General features: G+C 40.4%; 1 protein-coding gene across 2 annotated transcripts; it reads left to right on the top strand.

Annotated features, from left to right (window-relative positions):
• Positions 1–2,058: 2,058 nt before the first annotated feature.
• Positions 2,059–18,756, top strand: LOC307018236 (ubiquitin carboxyl-terminal hydrolase 2-like). 2 transcript variants are annotated; one of them, XM_079648375.1, is made up of 12 exons: positions 2,059–2,362; positions 11,740–11,787; positions 11,887–12,010; positions 12,501–12,612; positions 12,706–12,816; positions 15,483–15,547; positions 15,708–15,811; positions 16,082–16,159; positions 16,251–16,329; positions 17,368–17,475; positions 17,552–17,672; positions 18,039–18,756. In XM_079648375.1, exons 1-12 carry the CDS (start codon positions 2,207–2,209, stop codon positions 18,148–18,150), a joined length of 1,218 nt encoding a protein of 405 aa, XP_079504501.1. In that variant the 5' UTR covers positions 2,059–2,206; the 3' UTR covers positions 18,151–18,756. The 2 variants fall into 2 exon arrangements, with proteins under 2 accessions (XP_079504501.1, XP_079504500.1); XM_079648374.1 differs by having other exon boundaries at positions 16,079–16,159.
• Positions 18,757–20,509: the final 1,753 nt, after the last annotated feature.

Here is a 20,509-nt window from a genome sequence, read left to right as displayed (position 1 = left end):
GTCTGGTCACATTGACATAAGCATTTACGATCTCCAGAGGATAGATCATCATACTATTACTGGCTATCCCCTGACCTTTCACACACACAAGCTCACACACACTGTTTTATGAACATAGGTTCACCTGCTGAATTAAAAACAGAACAAATGAACCAAAGAAAGTGAAAACCGTAAAGTTTTAGCCTCTACAGAACAGTACAGCTGACAGAGAAGATATAACATCTGATCCTTTTACAACAAACACTAGAAGCTCCTTTTAGGTTTTTACTTACACTGTAATCCGTAACCCATGCTTTTTAGAAATGTACCATTAATCTGTTTTTTTTGTATGTAACTGTAAGGGAATACTTAGTTAATCGTCTTGTATCCTGATTACTAATGTGCTAATGTAAGCTAGCTAACTAGGTAGATATATAGCGACCGTTTGGTAGCTTGATTTACAGATATAGATAGATAGATAGATAGACATTTAGACAGATAGATAAATTGATATATAGATAGATAGAAAACGTTTGCTAGCCAGCTTGTAGCTAAATAGCTAACGTCTGCTAGTTAGCTAATGTTTCAAGCTAAATACCACATTTACAGGTTAACTTGTCTTTATAAATGTCAACACTGTGGACTTTTTCCTATCCGTCTATCTCTATCTATCTATCTATCTATCTATCTATCTATCTATCCATCTATCTATCTACCATCTATCTATCTATCTATCTATCTATCTATCTATCTATCTATCTATATATCCATCCATCTATATCTATCTATCTATCTATCCATCTATCTATCTATCCATCTATCTATCTATCTGTCTATCTATCTATCTATCCATCCATCTATATCTATCTATCCATCCATCTATATCTATCTATCTATCTATCCATCTATCTATCTATCTATCTGTCTATCTATCTATCTATCTATCTATCTATCTATCTAATATCTATCTATCTATCTATCTATCCATCTATCTCTATCTATCTATCTATCTAATATCTATCTATCCATCTATCCATCTATCTATCTATCTACCATCTATCTATCTAATATCTATCTATCTATCTATCTATCCATCTATCTCTATCTATCTATCCATCTATCCATCTATCTCTATCTATCTATCTATCCATCTATCTATCTATCTATCTATCTATCTATCTATCTATCTATCCATCTATCCATCTATATCTATCTATCTATCTAGCATATTATATTACTTCTTTGTAAGATGTGCTGTTCTTTAAACTAATACTTTAACACTGACGCTATGTAATCCATTCCCCATATCTGAATATTGGTATACCATGATTTACTATCTGAGTATGGTGTGTTAATTCGAAAGCACTGGGCTCAGGGATTTGTAAGGACATGTGAAGGTTTACAGTCTGGCTATCAAGCGTCTTATCAGACAGTTTCTGTGTGGATTCAGAAACAGTCTAAAGATCGAAGTCAAGGTCGGCACGTCTCTGGGCTCCCTGGTGTTTGGACGCTGGATTAAAGCTGAAGAGAGCTTTTATTTTCTGCCAGCACACCATATTCTCCTGCCTGCTAGTAACCACACAGTGTTTGGTTTTAGATACACAATAGGTTACATTACAGGGGAGAACAGATCAAATTAAGGACTGCATTTATTCTCCTTATGGCACACAATGAATTATTGTAATGCTCTTAAAACCATTGTGTCAATAATAAAGACATTTTTCATGTTGAGTGTAATTATTATAATCAGTTGTATTTTACTTTTGGTACTTCAGCTATATATTGATGCAAATACTTATGTCCTTTTACTTGAGATTTTTTAAATACAGAGCTTTTATTTGTTACAGAGTATTTTTGCAATTTAGTAGACTTAAATATCCGATTCCTTCTTCCACCACTGAGTATTTAAAGACCATAATATCCTACTTTTACTTCTTTAAACCCCCTTCACCTTCTTTACTAAATGCACCAAGGAGTATTGGTTTTCCTTGCAGCACCTGAAGGCATCAGTGTTTCCTGTGTGGGAGGGGTTGTTTATAGCACGCAGTAAAAACTCCCCCCCAACACACACACACACACACACACACACACACCGCCTCTGTTATTATCCAACATAGGCAAGTGCAGAACACACACACACACTCTCACACACGCTCACAGATTACTCATTAATTGTCTCGGAGCTCCAGGAGTTGCTGCACATTTCACCGACTCTCAGAATCTCAGCATGCCGTCTCTGCGACACTCCTACACGGTCACAGCTGCGGAGGAACCGGCCTCTCTGCCCGGCTCTGAGAGAGCGAATCTGCGGAGGAAGAGCCCTCCTCTGTCCCGGACCAAGCTGGTGTCCACCTTCATGGGACTGATCATCAACCAGGCCAAGGTGAGTCCGAAACACTGCACCCTGATCCCCTAATACACCCTCCTCTTCCTCGGTTTTAACTAACTTTTGTAAATATGTTTTAAAAAATTAAATAAAAACCCAAAGACCTGTATTATTAATATGAATAATAATCCAACACACTGTACCCTGATCCTCTTCCACAGTTTTTAACTAACTTTTATTTAAGTTTAATAATGGTATATGTATCCTACTTGTGGGATATGGTATTTGTCATTTATTGAAAATTAAAAATAAAACCTAAAGGCCTGTATCAGATCAGGATCAGAATCAGAATAACTTTATTGTATACTGTATTATTAATATTAATCCAAAACACTGCACCCTGATCCTCAAACAAAGTTTTTAGGGAACTTGTGTATATTATTTAAAAAAAAGGTATATCCTTCTGTTGGGAGACGGTATTTTTCATTCATTAAAGGTCTCCTATCATACTGTTTTTCATCAATATATCACAGGTCTCAGATATATCCAGAGCCTGTCTCTGATTGGCTGAAACACCAAACAGATCATTGCAGCATTACCCATAATCCCCTCTGTTTCAGCCCTGTTTCCAAAGTGCTGATTCTCTGTCTGTTACTTGAGATGAAAATAAGGAGCCCCTCCCCACGCCCCTCTGAGAGAGATTTGGTTACAAAGAACACCGTAGCCACGTTCACACCAAGTTTCTTTGCCCTACTTAGTGCCCCGGCACTTAGTACCCCAGGGCACTAATGGCGCATTTACACTGCAGGCCTCGCTCGGTTTGGTTAGCCCATTAGGCCCGGCTCACTTTAATGCTGCGCTCACATTACAGTTTAGGAACTGAAGTAGTATCTATAGTAACGCAGTGTAGGCGGAGCCCTGACGTCATCTTCAATGAGAGCCCCAGAAAAACAACACAGCCGTTAGCTGTTAGCACTCAGAGCTCACAGCTCCTCATATCTGTTCAGAAACTAGACAAAAGTTAAACAAGTACAAACCACAGACTGTCTGAGTCATGGAGAATACAGTCGCTGGTTTATTTATGTTTGTAGGCCGTTGTTGTGAGTGTGGACGGTCGGAGCATATACTGCGTTAGCTTAGCCGGTCTCCATTCAGAAAACACGCATTTTAAAAGGTTTTTCGCCTGCCGTCTGTCTGTAGACTTGTCAAAGCATTAATTCATGGTTTTTACTAACCGGTATCAGTATGTTGTTACTTCGGCATCATTTTGAAACGTGTATTACAATTAAATCACGGTCAAGTATGTTCATCTTGTTGTAGTTGTAGCCCCCTTGACAGCGATTCTCTCTCTAGTTTAGCAAACTCAGCCCGACTCAGCCCTGAACAATGGGTTAGGGTTAACTCTCAGAAAGGGAACTAGTTTTATTGTCTTTGCCTCAAATCTGATATCAGAAATATATTCCACCCAACTATTTGTTAAAGTTTGCTCCATTATTGATTTATATATCAGTTTGTTAAGAAAGGGAAAGCGTTGTCATGGCAAACTAAGTTTTTAGCCTGAAGATCATAAAGCAGATTTGGTGACGCATGAATTGCATTTATTGCTGAAAAACTGAGTCATAACCAGTCAAAATATGAGATAGTATGATCACGCGTTAATGCAATTTTTTTTAACGCCACTAATCATTTTAACGTGCGATTAACGCATGTGTATTTGTCCTCGGCCCGCCCCATAGTTGTTCCAATGATAATAAACAAACATTTGCATCAGTGGAAAAAGCACATTTTAAATGTAAATATCATTCTTCTATTTTAGTTAATTAAAATTAAGTTCAATTTGTTCTATTTGTTCTACTTTTAAACAAGCAATTAGTTGTATTTCTTTTAGCAGTATACAACACAAGCAACACAGCACTTTTAATGTCTATTTATTTCTGCAAGTCATATCAAGATTGCAATGTTCCCAACACACATTTTCCTAAATGAGCTTATGAAGTATTGAATGACTGTTTGCAAAGAGATTTACAGACACAGTGAAACCACAGCCTTCTTTAAATTCCATATAACTTCTGATTCAACTTTGCCACCATGTGAAAGCAGTGCAGAGGTTTTATGGAGGTCCACTCTGACCTTTATCTGCACGTTAAGTTGAGAATGAAAGCGCCGTTAGCTCCCACTGCATACGAAACACAATGCACACGAGTCAAGGCCGGCAGAGCAGAGCGGCAATCTGAGTGTGACATGTGTTGCGTAACGAGAAGGAGCGTTGCTGATAAGGAATGTGTGCAGACTGTCACCTTATCATGTGCACCGGACATTTTGTTCACACACACACACACACACACACACACACACACACACACACACACACACACACACACACACACACACACACACACACACACACACACACACACACACACACTGCATACGGGTCTGGTGTGTTTACAGGCAGCACAAGATGCACTTCAAGCTTTTGTCCTTGGTTTGACTGCAGGGTGAATTCTCTCTGGTATGCATGCTTGTGTTAACACCGGACAAACTGTCTCTTATTGCACTTTCCGTTAATGTAGATTTAGGCATTTTAAGACAAGGCGATTGGCTGTTAGATTCACTAGATAGTAAAAGAAATGCCCCAAGTGTTTCTTCAGGTTTGCTACCACATAAGATTCTTTTAAAAGCAGCAAATTCTCACGTTTCGGATGCTGGATCCATGACATGTTGGACAAGGACTTACTTATCAATCAGTCAACAAAGAGAACAACAATTTAGTCTTCAATTCAGTCTTATATGTTGTTCTTTGGTTGGTTGTTTGGTGAGTTTGGGATTGGATAAACCCGTCATGATAGACTGCTTTATTTTACTCAGGTTTTTCAGTTCACTTACATTTCATTACATTACATATCATTTAGCTGACGCTTTTATCCAAAGAAATGTACAATGAGTGCAAAAACCATAAAGATTCAAACTCCGGACAACGAGGAAAGTGCAGATAAATTCATTTCAAGCGAGGCAGACCATAGTGAGTGCTGGTGGATCAGATACAAGGCCTAAACCAACTCAAAAGGTGCTTCGTTTCATTTCTGTTCAACAGGAGAATTGTTAAATTTCCCTTTTTCTAAAGTCACATCTTTGCAGAGCTGCTGGCATGCTAAGTATTTCCTTTCTGACAATCTACACTCGCCAGACTCTTTCCCTATCGTCGGCAAGTAGACAGTAGCTTACTTCTGCAATATATTAAACTGGTGGAGTTCAGTGCAAAGACAACATTTGCAGTATCGAGGTGAACTTTGCTTTTCTAAAGTTTAAAGTGCATCCTCAGAAAGCCAATAGCATTAGTTGAGTTCATGCATCAGGTGGCTCATTTTCTCATATCCTCAAGCATTGCTTTGGTCATTGAGTGAAGAGCAGTCAGCGTTTTAAAATTCTTTAAAAGTATGAACATTGGTATTCATTTTTGTACAGTTTCAAAGCACAAAGCACCCATATTTCTACTTTAAGCAGGGCATGTTGGATCTTTCCTAGACAGGCCTACTTTTATGTAACACAGATTTATGTTTAAATATTCTCCAGAAGGTGTGGCATGGCTGGCTGTTTATGCAGAAACAGTCACATGTTGTTCGGCCTTCACCGTGTTGAGTTCAGGACACCGAGTTCTCTTTCTATCTGACGTCATGCCAGCCTATTGGTGCTCAGAGAGAGGTGGGAAGTAGTGGAGTACAAGTACTTCATTACTGTACTCAAGCACATTTATCTGGTATCAGTACTTTACTCCACTACTTCTTTTTCTGACGACTACTTTTAACCACAAATACCTGTACTTTCTACTTCTTACATGTTGAACACAAATACCTGTACTTTCTACTTCTTACATGTTGAACTCAAATACCTGTACTTTCTACTTCTTACATGTTGAACCCAAATACCTTTACTTTCTACTTCTTACATGTTGAACTCAAATACCTGTACTTTCTACTTCTTACATGTTGAACTCAAATACCTGTACTTTCTACTTCTTACATGTTGAACACAAATACCTGTACTTTCTACTTCTTACATGTTGAACTCAAATACCTGTACTTTCTACTTCTTACATGTTGAACTCAAATACCTGTACTTTCTACTTCTTACATGTTGAACCCAAATACCTTTACTTTCTACTTCTTACATGTTGAACACAAATACCTGTACTTTCTACTTCTTACATGTTGAACTCAAATACCTGTACTTTCTACTTCTTACATGTTGAACACAAATACCTGTACTTTCTACTTCTTACATGTTGAACTCAAATACCTGTACTTTCTACTTCTCTCATTTTCCAAACAGGCTGGTTCCTTTAGTCTGAATGTGTGTTTGGTGGCGTGATCATTATTATTTAGAGTCATTGCGTGCCTATTGATTTGAACACGATCCGTGTATCCATCATTTCCTGGTCTTCTCTAAAGAAGAGGGACCAATGGAAACGTTGTCATGTTGCCGTTGGTCACCATGGAAACATTCATTAGCTAACAATGACATTATTGTTCTATTAATATAAAGGGAGGTCAGGTACTCTTTAAAACAGCTGCTAGTTATGGGTACTTTTTACTGAAGTACATTTCAAAGCCTCTTTACTTTGACTTGAGTAAAGAAGTTTAGTCAGTACTTCTACTTTCCCCAGAGTATTTCAAACACGAGTATCTGTACTTCTACTTGAGTAAAGGATGTGTGTACTTTTACCCTCTCTGGATAGCTGCAGATGACCTGAACGCCTCCTCTGTTTTTTTGGACGGTTCTCTCAGATCAGAGGCCTCCTGCTGAGAGCCTGGCAGCAGAGAGACTGAACACCATATGGTCGTTTTCAAATACTGCAGAGAAGAAGAAGAGACACAGGAATTAATGGGATTTCAGCCGAGAGGGTTTTGATAGCTAAAGAAATATATATAAAATAGACACCATTACATACAGTGTTGTCATGATTAGCTAGTTAGTTAGTTGGTTGCTTGGTTGCTTCGTTAGCCAAGAGGTTTTTGATACCGACACCGTAGTAACGTTATGGTCATTGTGAATTAGTTAGTTTTTGGTTGGTTGGTTTATTAGGTATTTATAAGATGTTTGGTTAATAAGGTATTTGGTTAGATGGTTTGTTAGTTGGTTGGTTGGTTTGTTGGTTGGTTCATTAAGTATTTGGTTAGATTGATGGTTGTTTAGATAGCTAGTTGGTTGGTTGGTTTGTTAGATATTTTATAATATAAGATAGTTGGTTTGGTATTTGGCTAGATTGATGGTTCGTTGATTGGTTGGTTGGTTGGTTGGTAAGGTATTTGGTTAGATGGTTTGATAGTTGGTTGGTTGGTTTGTTGGTTGGTTCATTAAGTATTTGGTTAGATGGATGGTTGCTTAGATAGCTAGTTGGTTGGTTGGTTTGTTATGTATTTTATAATATAAGATAGTTGGTTTGGTATTTGGCTAGATTGATGGTTAGTTAGATAGCTGGTTGGTTGGTTGGTTGATTGGTTGGTTGGTTGGTTGGTAAGGTATTTGGCTAGATTGATGGTTAGTTAGATGGTTGTTTGGTTGTTTGGTTGGTTGGTTGGTTGGTTGGTTGGTAAGGTATTTGGTGAGATGGTTGGTTGGTTAAATAGCTCATGAATAGCTAGTTGGTTTGTTGTAAGACTAGTGAGGTGTTTGGTTAGATGGCTAGGGAATAGCTAATTGGTTTGTTTGTTTGTTTGTTTGTTTGTTTGTTTGTTTGTTTGTTTGTTTGTTAGTTGGTTGGTTTGTTGGAGTATTTTATGACCATAGTATTTCTTCTTTAAGGATCTGAGTACTTCTTCCACCACTGCATCTTTGTAACTGTAAATGAAGTTTGCAATACAAAACTAAACAGAATTTCTATTTTCCATTGCAAACACGTTACCTATCCAGCTCACACAGGCGTGACACATGTGAGTAAGATGATCTAAATGTAGTTTCCATACTGACGAGAGCAACATTAGGCTAGCTGGTCAAGCTTGTGATGTTTCAGAGCCGTGCATCAGTCACCCTAACTGCACAGATAATCAGAACTACACTCCTCAGATATAAGTCACACGCTCTTGTTGAAGCAGACATTTGAAACTCTTCACACAAACACGCGATGTGTCCTGCTGTGTCTCTGTGAAGCATCACATGGTGTGTGAGGGTTGAGCTCACGTGGTATTTCATCCTGAGCGTTCGAACGGTAGCTCATATCAACAGCCGTGCTGCCAAAAATGTGACCGTCAGCTGGTGGGTTACTCACACTGGAGGAATGTAACGGTTACATCATACTGTGGGAGGAAATCAACAATACAGATCTGTCAGGACACTTTTAGATTATTACTAAACGTCTTCAGCATCAGAGGCTTTTCATAATGTTACACACATGACGACCGCTCAGACTTCTGTATCAGTTCATTACCTCAGCTCAGGTTGTCTTTTCATTTCTCTATCAACAGGATTAGGGAAAGAACGAGTGCCTGGAATTTCATCTAACTTTAAATATTTGGGGGGGTCGTATTTTTCACTTTTGCTCACATTGAAAAGCAGAGAATTCACTTCTACGTAGTTTGAGTTTCTCCTTTCTTATGATATCTCTCTCTCTCTCCATCTATCTCTCTCTCTCTCTCTTTCTCTCTCTCTCTCTCTCTCTCTCTATCCATCTATCTCTCTCTCTCTATCCATCTCTCTCTCTCTCTATCCATCTCTCTCTCTCTCTCTATCCATCTATCTATCTCTCTCTCTCTATCCATCTATCTCTCTCTCTATCCATCTCTCTCTCTCTCTCTCTCTATCCATCTATCTCTCTCTCTCTATCCATCTCTCTCTCTCTATCCATCTATCTCTCTCTCTCTATCCATCTATCTCTCTCTCTCTCTATCCATCCATCTCTCTCTCTCTATCCATCTCTCTCTCTCTCTATCCATCTCTCTCTCTCTCTCTCTATCCATCTATCTATCTCTCTCTCTCTATCCATCTATCTCTCTCTCTCTATCCATCTCTCTCTCTCTCTCTCTATCCATCTCTCTCTCTCTCTCTCTAGCCATCTATCTCTCTCTCTCTATCCATCTCTCTCTCTCTCTCTATCCATCTCTCTCTCTCTCTATCCATCTATCTCTCTCTCTCTCTCTCTCTCTCTCTCTCTCTCTATCCATCTATCTATCTCTCTCTCTCTATCCATCTATCTCTCTCTCTATCCATCTCTATCCATCTATCTATCTCTCTCTCTCTCTATCCATCTATCTCTCTCTCTCTATCCATCTATCTCTCTCTCTATCTCTCTATCTATCCATCTCTCTCTCTCTATCTATCTATCTACAGGTATCTATCTCTCTATCCATCTATCTCTCTCTCTCTCTCTCTATCCATCTCCCTCTCTCTCTCTATCCATCTATCTCTCTCTCTCTATCCATCTCTCTCTCTCTCTATCTCTCTATCCATCTATCTCTCTCTCTCTATCCATCTATCTCTCTCTCTCTCTCTATCCATCTCTCTCTCTTTCTCTATCTATCTATCTATCTCTCTATCCATCTATCTCTCTCTATCCATCTATCTCTCTCTCTCTCTATCCATCTCTCTCTCTCTCTCTCTCTCTCTCTATCTATCTACAGGTATCTATCTCTCTCTCTATCCATCTATCTATCTCTCTCTCTCTATCCATCTATCTCTCTCTCTATCCATCTCTCTCTCTCTCTCTCTCTCTATCCATCTATCTCTCTCTCTCTATCCATCTCTCTCTCTCTATCCATCTATCTCTCTCTCTCTATCCATCTATCTCTCTCTCTCTCTATCCATCCATCTCTCTCTCTCTATCCATCTCTCTCTCTCTCTATCCATCTCTATCTCTCTCTCTCTATCCATCTATCTCTCTCTCTCTATCCATCTCTCTCTCTCTCTCTCTATCCATCTCTCTCTCTCTCTCTCTAGCCATCTATCTCTCTCTCTCTATCCATCTCTCTCTCTCTCTCTATCCATCTCTCTCTCTCTCTATCCATCTATCTCTCTCTCTCTCTCTCTCTCTCTCTCTCTCTCTCTCTCTCTCTATCCATCTATCTATCTCTCTCTCTCTATCCATCTATCTCTCTCTCTCTCTCTCTATCTATCTATCTATCTCTCTCTCTCTCTATCCATCTATCTCTCTCTCTCTATCCATCTATCTCTCTCTCTATCTCTCTCTCTCTCTCTCTCTCTCTCTCTCTCTCTCTCTATCCATCTATCTATCTCTCTCTCTCTATCCATCTATCTCTCTCTCTCTCTCTCTCTATCCATCTATCTATCTCTCTCTCTCTCTATCCATCCATCTCTCTCTCTCTATCTATCTATCTACAGGTATCTATCTCTCTATCCATCTATCTCTCTCTCTCTCTCTATCCATCTCCCTCTCTCTCTCTATCCATCTATCTCTCTCTCTCTATCCATCTCTCTCTCTCTCTATCTCTCTATCCATCTATCTCTCTCTCTCTATCCATCTATCTCTCTCTCTCTCTCTATCCATCTCTCTCTCTTTCTCTATCTATCTATCTATCTATCTATCTATCTATCTACAGGTATCTATCTCTCTATCCATCTATCTCTCTCTATCCATCTATCTCTCTCTCTCTCTATCCATCTCTCTCTCTCTCTCTCTCTCTCTCTATCTATCTACAGGTATCTATCTCTCTCTCTATCCATCCATCTATCTATCTCTCTCTCTCTCTATCCATCTATTTCTCTCTCTCTATCTCTCTCTCTATCTATCTACAGGTATCTCTCTCTCTATCTATCTATCTATCTATCTATCTCTCTCTCTCTCTCTCTCTCTATCTATCTATCTCTCTCTGTCTACAGGTATCTCTCTCTCTATCTCTCTCTCTCTCTATCTACAGGTATATCTATCTCTATCTCTCTCTATCTATCTCTCTATCTATCTACAGGTATCTATCTCTCTATCTCTCTATCTATCTACAGGTATCTCTCTCTCTATCTATTCTTCTTAAAGGTCTGCACACTCAGTCTAGTTTATGGTTTATATTTGGGATAGGGTAACCCATGTCAAACCCACTCCCATTACTGCTACAATGATTACCTTTCATATTTATGACCCAGTTATGATTTATTTATGTCAGTGGATCCAAAAGTTGCCCAATTGAGGGAAGACATTTCATTTTAATGTTCCCCATGGCAACACACAAACATGTAGCTCATGTTGGCTTTATTAGTGACCTTCATTTGCAGATGATGTGAAGCCAATAAGGGGGTTTTATGATTAATTCCCATTTTGGCCAAAGTGATAATGTGTTCAATCAATATGATGTTTGCTAAATGTTTTCTCCCAAAAAAAGGAAAAATAGTCACTTGAAATCCTGCTGTGTCTTTCTACCTTATTTTGTTATCTGTTCAATTCTCCAATGAATGCATGAATACCCTAAACGTTTCTTTATGTTCTGAAACAGAACAAGAATCCACAAGGCCTGGTGGGACTGAGGAACCTGGGAAACACCGTGAGTGCTTCTTATTATACAACACGGTACCTGCTAAATCTTGCATTTTTTTTGTCTCGTTATATCTGTTTTTAAAAAAAAAAATTGTTTGATTTCCAGTGTTTCATGAACTCCATCCTCCAATGTCTGAGTAACACTTCAGAGCTGAGAGATTACTGCCTGAGAAACGTCCATCGCTCGGACCTGAACAACAACTGCACCACAAACGCTGCTTTGATGGAAGGTAGGAGAAAGAAGCAGCATATCGTCAGCATAAAGGGAAACTCTGTACACGTGTTAGCGTTGAGTCACTTTATGGCTCAGCAGTCATTCTCATTTATGAACTTTATACTCAATTATGACGTCTTAAGCTTCATATTGCTCTGATGCACGGACGAAGGCTCTAACAACCCTTTACCTTGATCACCTTCACGATGAAAGATCACTGGAATCACTTCAGATAATACTCCAATGATCAGTTTCTGCTCAAACACGAACAGTTGCAGTCACAGTTTGACCTTCTATTGATTTGACGCTATTCAACATTTGCATAGTTTACTTATTTCTGCCTTTTACTTGCACCAGTGTCTCATTTTCTTGCAGTTAAATTGTCTTTTAATTGCATGTTGCACTTTGGCTGTGTCACGCTATAGCTATTGTTCATATGAAAATAAAACCTTTCAACCTTTTTAATCTTGAATTTTCCGTCATCTCTTTCTATGCTTTTGCCTCAGAGTTTGCAAAGCTGACTCAGACTTTGTGGACGTCAGTGAGCAGCGAGGCCGTCAGTCCCTCGGACTTCAGGAGCCAGATCCAGAGATACGCTCCCAAATTTGTGGGCTGCAAGTAAGTCTTCCCTCCAGCTGCTTCAAATACTTTATCATCCATTCATTATTGCTGATTTCAGAGAAAAGAAAGTAACATTTTCCCTCCTCGCAGTCAGCAGGACGCCCAGGAGTTTCTGCGCTTCTTATTGGACGGCCTCCATAACGAAGTGAACCGTGTGACGGTTCGCTCTAATGTGTCCGACGAGGACTTTGACCATCTCTCGTAAGTCAACCCTCCACCTCACATGTCATTAACACCACTTTATGAGCTAACATTAGGCTATAAAGGAACTACAGCTCGGTCACATGACTTCACGTCACCACCGCTAAGCTAAAGGAGACTAATGTTGGGCTATAAAGGAACTACAGCACGGTCACATGACTTCACGTCACCACCGCTAAGCTAAAGGAGGCTAATGTTGGGCTATAAAGGAACTACAGCACGGTCACATGACTTCACGTCACCACCACTAAGCTAAAGGAGGCTAACGTTGGGCTATAAAGGAACTACAGCACGGTCACATGACTTCACGTCACCACCGCTAAGCTAAAGGAGGCTAACGTTGGGCTATAAAGGAACTACAGCACGGTCACATGACTTCACGTCACCACCGCTAAGCTAAAGGAGGCTAACGTTGGGCTATAAAGGAACTACAGCACGGTCACATGACTTCACGTCACCACCACTAAGCTAAAGGAGGCTAATGTTGGGCTATAAAGGAACTACAGCACGGTCACATGACTTCACGTCACCACCGCTAAGCTAAAGGAGACTAATGTTGGGCTATAAAGGAACTACAGCACGGTCACATGACTTCACGTCACCACCGCTAAGCTAAAGGAGGCTAATGTTGGGCTATAAAGGAACTACATCACGGTCACATGACTTCACGTCACCACCACTAAGCTAAAGGAGGCTAACGTTGGGCTATAAAGGAACTACAGCACGGTCACATGACTTCACGTCACCACCGCTAAGCTAAAGGAGGCTAACGTTGGGCTATAAAGGAACTACAGCACGGTCACATGACTTCACGTCACCACCGCTAAGCTAAAGGAGGCTAACGTTGGGCTATAAAGGAACTACAGCACGGTCACATGACTTCACGTCACCACCACTAAGCTAAAGGAGGCTAATGTTGGGCTATAAAGGAACTACAGCACGGTCACATGACTTCACGTCACCACCGCTAAGCTAAAGGAGGCTAATGTTGGGCTATAAAGGAACTACATCACGGTCACATGACTTCACGTCACCACCACTAAGCTAAAGGAGGCTAACGTTGGGCTATAAAGGAACTACAGCACGGTCACATGACTTCACGTCACCACCGCTAAGCTAAAGGAGGCTAACGTTGGGCTATAAAGGAACTACAGCACGGTCACATGACTTCACGTCACCACCGCTAAGCTAAAGGAGGCTAACGTTGGGCTATAAAGGAACTACAGCACGGTCACATGACTTCACGTCACCACCACTAAGCTAAAGGAGGCTAATGTTGGGCTATAAAGGAACTACAGCACGGTCACATGACTTCACGTCACCACCACTAAGCTAAAGGAGGCTAATGTTGGGCTATAAAGGAACTACAGCACGGTCACATGACTTCACGTCACCACCGCTAAGCTAAAGGAGGCTAATGTTGGGCTATAAAGGAACTACATCACGGTCACATGACTTCACGTCACCACCACTAAGCTAAAGGAGGCTAACGTTGGGCTATAAAGGAACTACAGCACGGTCACATGACTTCACGTCACCACCGCTAAGCTAAAGGAGGCTAACGTTGGGCTATAAAGGAACTACAGCACGGTCACATGACTTCACGTCACCACCGCTAAGCTAAAGGAGGCTAACGTTGGGCTATAAAGGAACTACAGCACGGTCACATGACTTCACGTCACCACCACTAAGCTAAAGGAGGCTAATGTTGGGCTATAAAGGAACTACAGCACGGTCACATGACTTCACGTCACCACCACTAAGCTAAAGGAGGCTAATGTTGGGCTATAAAGGAACTACAGCACGGTCACACGACTTCACGTCACCACCGCTAAGCTAAAGGAGGCTGATGTTGGGCTATAAAGGAACTAAAGCACGGTCACATGACTTCACGTCACCACCGCTAAGCTAAAGGAGGCTAATGTTGGGCTATAAAGGAACTACAGCACGGTCACATGACTTCACGTCACCACCACTAAGCTAAAGGAGGCTAATGTTGGGCTATAAAGGAACTACAGCACGGTCACATGACTTCACGTCACCACCACTAAGCTAAAGGAGGCTAATGTTGGGCTATAAAGGAACTACAGCACGGTCACACGACTTCACGTCACCACCGCTAAGCTAAAGGAGGCTGATGTTGGGCTATAAAGGAACTAAAGCACGGTCACATGACTTCACGTCACCACCGCTAAGCTAAAGGTGGCTAATGTTGGGCTATAAAGGAACTACAGCACGGTCACATGACTTCACGTCACCACCGCTAAGCTAAAGGAGGCTAATGTTGGGCTATAAAGGAACTACAGCACGGTCACATGACTTCACGTCACCACCGCTAAGCTAAAGGAGGCTAATGTTGGGCGTGACACCGTTTAGTGGTCTCATTCAGACACTTGTTAGCAACCGCTGTTTTTAAATTCACCAGTGGGGTATTTACTGACGTATTTTATCTTGTAGAACAAAACATTAACATTTCTTCATCTTGAGTTAACCATACATCTTATTTCAGGCTAACAACCAAAAACACATTTTAAAATAAACTTCCAGATGAAGTGACAATGAGTGCTAAAATGCTGACTTATTTCCAGGTTTTAGGATTCATTCCTGCGCCACTTTATAAGCAAACCTTTTCAGTTTGTTCATTAATACTTTGGTTTCACTCACAGAGACGATGAGAAAGGGAAGCGGATGTGGAACATGTATTTGGAGAGAGAGGACAGCAAAGTAGTGGGTAAGAGTTTCTCCGTGTTTTTCACCCTCTGCCTGAAACCAGAGCCCAGTCTGCTCTGATTGGTTAGATGTCCCGCCCCTTAGCCTATCACGTACAATGTGTTGGAGCGCTATCCAATAGAAGCGCTAACTTTAATCCTCCATGTCTCTTATTTCCTCAGATCTGTTTGTGGGTCAGCTGAAGAGCTCTGTGACCTGCAGCTTCTGTGGCTTCAGATCCACCGTGTTCGATCCTTTCTGGGACTTATCCATACCTGTGGCTCAGGTAAACACACACACTGGAAAGATTTAGCCATCCATGTTTTAGGATATAGTGTTGGCTTTTAATACTGCAGTGAAAAACAAGTAATCATTGTGTTGGCCTGTATGTGTTTGTGTTGATTTGTATTCTCCTGGCTCTTTTTAAGCTCAGTTTTTTAGCTTCTGTTAAACTAGTTCCATTTGAAACTGTGGAAAAGTCTGGAAATTCCTTAATAAGTCCTTAAATTAGAAGTGTAATGTGTGTTTCCTGACATTATCTGTTTCTCCCCAGAAGAGCTCTGGTGAGGTGACTCTCAGAGACTGTCTGAGGCTTTTTACCAAAGAAGACGTGTTGGACGGAGAAGAGAGACCGGTGAGAAGCAGACAACACCCTCCTGTAGAGATTATAAATATATGATTATCCAGCAGCAGTCTCTCACATTCCTCTCCTCTTTGTCTCTCAGACGTGCAACAGATGTAAAACCAGGAGGAAATGCACCAAAAGATTCAGCATCCAGAAGTTTCCTCAGATCCTCGTGCTTCGTATCCTTTCCTCACATCTTACAGCATGCAGACGTGATTACACAACATCACTGCCAACCAATCAGCATTCACGAAGTCAATAAGGGAAATATATGATGGACTGCTTTGAGGGTTAAGTGTTTTTTTATTTAAGCTTAGGCAGCATTTGAATATGAATGAAAACTTTATTACAGACTCAGGGCATTGTTTATGTTGCTGTTGTTGTTGTTGTTGTTGTTGTTGTTGTTGTTGTTGTAAATGTCTTTTTTTTTTTTTTTGATTTCTCTTACATTTTTTTGTAATTATTTATTTTACTTGTTCGAAATCAATCAATCAATCAATCAATCAATCAATCAATCAATCAGGGTCCAGATAGAAGACAAGGCATTACATAATAAATTACATACACAGCATAAAAAAAATTCATAGTTTAAGAATAATTTAAATCAGTGTCCTTCAAAGAGACAACTATACCAATGTCTCCACAGCTGTGATTGGTAGCGTGTAGTACTAAACATTATGTTAGATAAGGACAAGAGGATTTCCTTATCAGTCATTAAGCCGGCAAAGTGCGTATGGTTCATTTGTAAACTTGAGATGTAGGAGGGAAATAAAACAGATATGGTATAAAACTGATTATGTCATTAATATAATGCAGTAAAGTAGAAGCAGGTAGTACTCAATATCAGGGCTGCTAAGATTAGTCGAATTAATGACCAAGAACTGGCAATTATCTACATTTGAAATGTTTAAAAGTCGTGCATCAAAGGCAGAACATTTTGTTTTTAAAATCTGGAAATGTTCTGCTTTCTAGTTTTTAAATCATGCAATTGGATGTCTTTGAGTCTTTGCCTGAAACATCACCTAACTTTGAGAAACGTTTCTGACATCTCATCTACCAAACCGTTCTTATATCTCAATTGTGTTCGGCTTTTTCAAATGTATTTTTCATTTTAATTCATTCTTAAATGTACAAACTGTCCCAAAACCCAATGTTGCACTTGAAGCAGTAATGTCCTTTCCCCCGCCATGTTGCCTCCTTGACTCGGCTCCTCTCAGATCTGAAGCGTTTCTCTGACTCGAACCTGAGGACCAGTAAACTCTCCACGTACGTCAACTTCCCGCTCAAAGAGCTCGACCTGCGGGAGTTTTCCTCGGACACCGGAGGTGAGTTTCTGTCTCTCCTGCCCTTTGCACTTGAGTCTGAATGTGGTGAGTTAATGTCAGCTGTGTGTCCCTGCAGAGCGTCCTGTCTACAACCTTTATGCAGTTTCCAACCATTCGGGGAGCGCTTTGGGGGGGCACTACACCGCCTACTGCAAAAGCCCCGCGCTGGGGGAGTGGTACAACTACAACGACTGCAGGTACACTTATCAGAAGTGTGTGTGTGTGTGTGTGTGTGTGTGTGTGTGTGTGTGTGTGTGTGTGTGTGTGTGTGTGTGTGTGTGTGTGTGTGTGTGTGTGTGTGTGTGTGTGTGTGTGTGTGTGTGTGTGTGTGTGTGTGTGTGTGTGTGTGTGTGTGTGTGTGTGTGTGTGTGTGTGTGTGTGTGTGTGTGTGTGTGTGTGTGTGTTCTGATTGTTATTATGTGTTGTATTATTGTTTTACATGTTCTGAATAAATCAAATCTAATTTACAATACTTCTGTGTGTGTGTCTCTCTCTCTCTATGTGTGTCTCTCTCTCTCTCTGTGTGTGTGTGTGTGTCTCTCTCTCTGTGTGTGTGTGTGCAGGGTGAGTCCGGTGTCCTCCAGTCAGGTCCGCAGCAGTAACGCCTATGTCCTTTTCTACGAGATGACCTCCTCCTCCATGACGCACAGCAAATACCAGACGTGTCGACTTTAGACTCTTTCACCTGCATAAAAAACGCACACACACACACTGGCTGAAGAGAGACAGCGCCCCCTGCTGGAGGGAGTCCTGCCACTACAGACTATGGATATAAAACAGACATGAGTAAAAACGTCACCTTCCTCTCGGTGTGTTTTCGGAGGATTTTTCTGCACATTTGATCTTCAGGATGTCAAGATGAGCTCGTGAGTTGGATGGACGCTTGGAAAATATTACCTACGTGTAAAATTCAGCTCAAGACACGGCTTAAAATGCACTCCAAAAAAATCAGTTTTAACTGCTGTGCCTCGATCTGAATCCACACACACTTTGACGACATTGAACAGCTAATTTATTGTATTTAACATGTAGTAACTGAGAGTGTGAACTGTATATTCTATTGAGCGAAGCCTTGTGGTTTTGGACAGATATTATTTTTGTACAGTATTTATGTACAGCGCAGTGAATGTACCTGATTGTGGTGGAAAGCCCAAAAATACCAAAGCTGCTTTAGAATAAAAAATCAAGCATCAACAATATTTGTTTTGCTTTTCCAGCAATTAAATAATGTTGCTGACATCTGAGTCTATGAAAGATTAAAAATACAATGTTAACTTACAATGCATCGTGTGTATTTATTTTGGATTTAATTGGTCGTTTTAACCTATGGAGTTCATGAGGCTAAAAATATCATTATTATTATAATATAACGATCTGTTCATATATCCAGAAGAGCAACAACAGTTTAAAGGTAAAGTCTGTAACATTTCCCAATTAATAAGCATTATTTGATTTAACGATTGTATCTACAAAAATATATATCAACTAATAAATAACTATGGATATATAATTAAAGGTAAAGATATCCAGCAGTATATCAAGTAGTTAAAATGAGCTCCGTCTTTACCAGTTTAAAGTAAAGCAGAAATCATCTTCTCTCCTCTGATTGGTTAAAGTTGTGGGTAGTTCCACACCACGTCCACTAGAGGGCGCCCAGAGATTATATTTATAGGAAAACCTGTGTTTCAAAAAGCAGATTCAGGCAGTAGAAGTATAGATTCACACTTAAAGTATTATCCTACAGAACAGCTAGATAATGTTTTTAGGTTATACTCACAGTGTAATCCTACTCATCCCCATTGCTTAGTAATCTGATTTTTTTTTAATGCAACTGTAAGGGAATACAGTTACTCTTTTTTTGTATCCTGATTATCCTGTTACATGAAATCTATTACTCCCCACGCCTGAATACACACACACACACACACACACACACACACACACACACACACACACACACACACACACACACACACACACACACACACACACACACACACACACACACACACACACACACACACACACACACACAGACAGAGCAAGAGACACACACACACACACACACACACACACACACAGGGGCGGACTGGGACTACAAATCAGCCCGGGACTCTCGACCGGCCCACTTCGGTACCGCCGGCCCACCGCGGTGCTCGTGACTTACCGCAGAGGTAGACATTAAGGGTAAAATGCCACTGGCATTATATTATCACTGGCCCCACCATTGTAACCACTGGCCCGGAGCATTCGTCCAAAAAAAAAATCGACTAATAATGAAGAAAATTAACACATTTGTTGCAATAGTAATGTATGCACTAACTACATTACTACTTGTACTACAACATTTGAATAATCAGTTCTTCCTCATTTTCCTCAATTGTTCATATTTGGTTTATTCAAATAATGATATTGTGGTCATTGTTAAAAAATGTCTGCTATTATTATGAGTAGTATTATTTGTATAATGCACTTTCTGCCTTCCTGTCATTAGGAGTTAGACATGTAATGGCTATGTAATTGATTAGATTAGAACCTTCATTATCCTAAACTGCTGGGACATTTCCCTATAGCCAATACCATTATATTTTATACTCTTCACTTACTTGTCAGCATAGGTCGGCATTGATGTACAGAGCCGACAGAAGACCTTGTTTATATTGACATCATATTGAGAGGTGACGCGTCCTAAAACCAGGAAGTAAGCTGCTGGTTCCCTCGACAAAAAGCAATGGGATTTCTCCACAGGGTTTTGGAAAATAGCTGGAAATAAGGTCTGTGGAAAATAAACCTGTTTGATAAATGCACGTTTTGTTCAGCCGGATAATCTCCACATGTCTACCCTACTTTTATAATGTTCAAATCATAAATCTAATCGATAGATTATAAAAGGGTTTTAGGACGCGTCACTGCACCACTCCATCGATCAAGCTGGCTGAAACGTTCTCTCCCTCTTCTTCTCATGCTCCCTGTCACTCTCCTTTAACTCCTCCGGTGACTTTCTTTTATTTCCAGATTGTTTTTTGCCCGGTGC

The sequence above is a fragment of the Notothenia rossii genome, assembly GCF_949606895.1.
Source record: "Notothenia rossii genome assembly, chromosome: 9".
NCBI lineage: Eukaryota > Metazoa > Chordata > Actinopteri > Perciformes > Nototheniidae > Notothenia > Notothenia rossii.
This window is presented reverse-complemented; position numbering and strand designations above follow the sequence as displayed.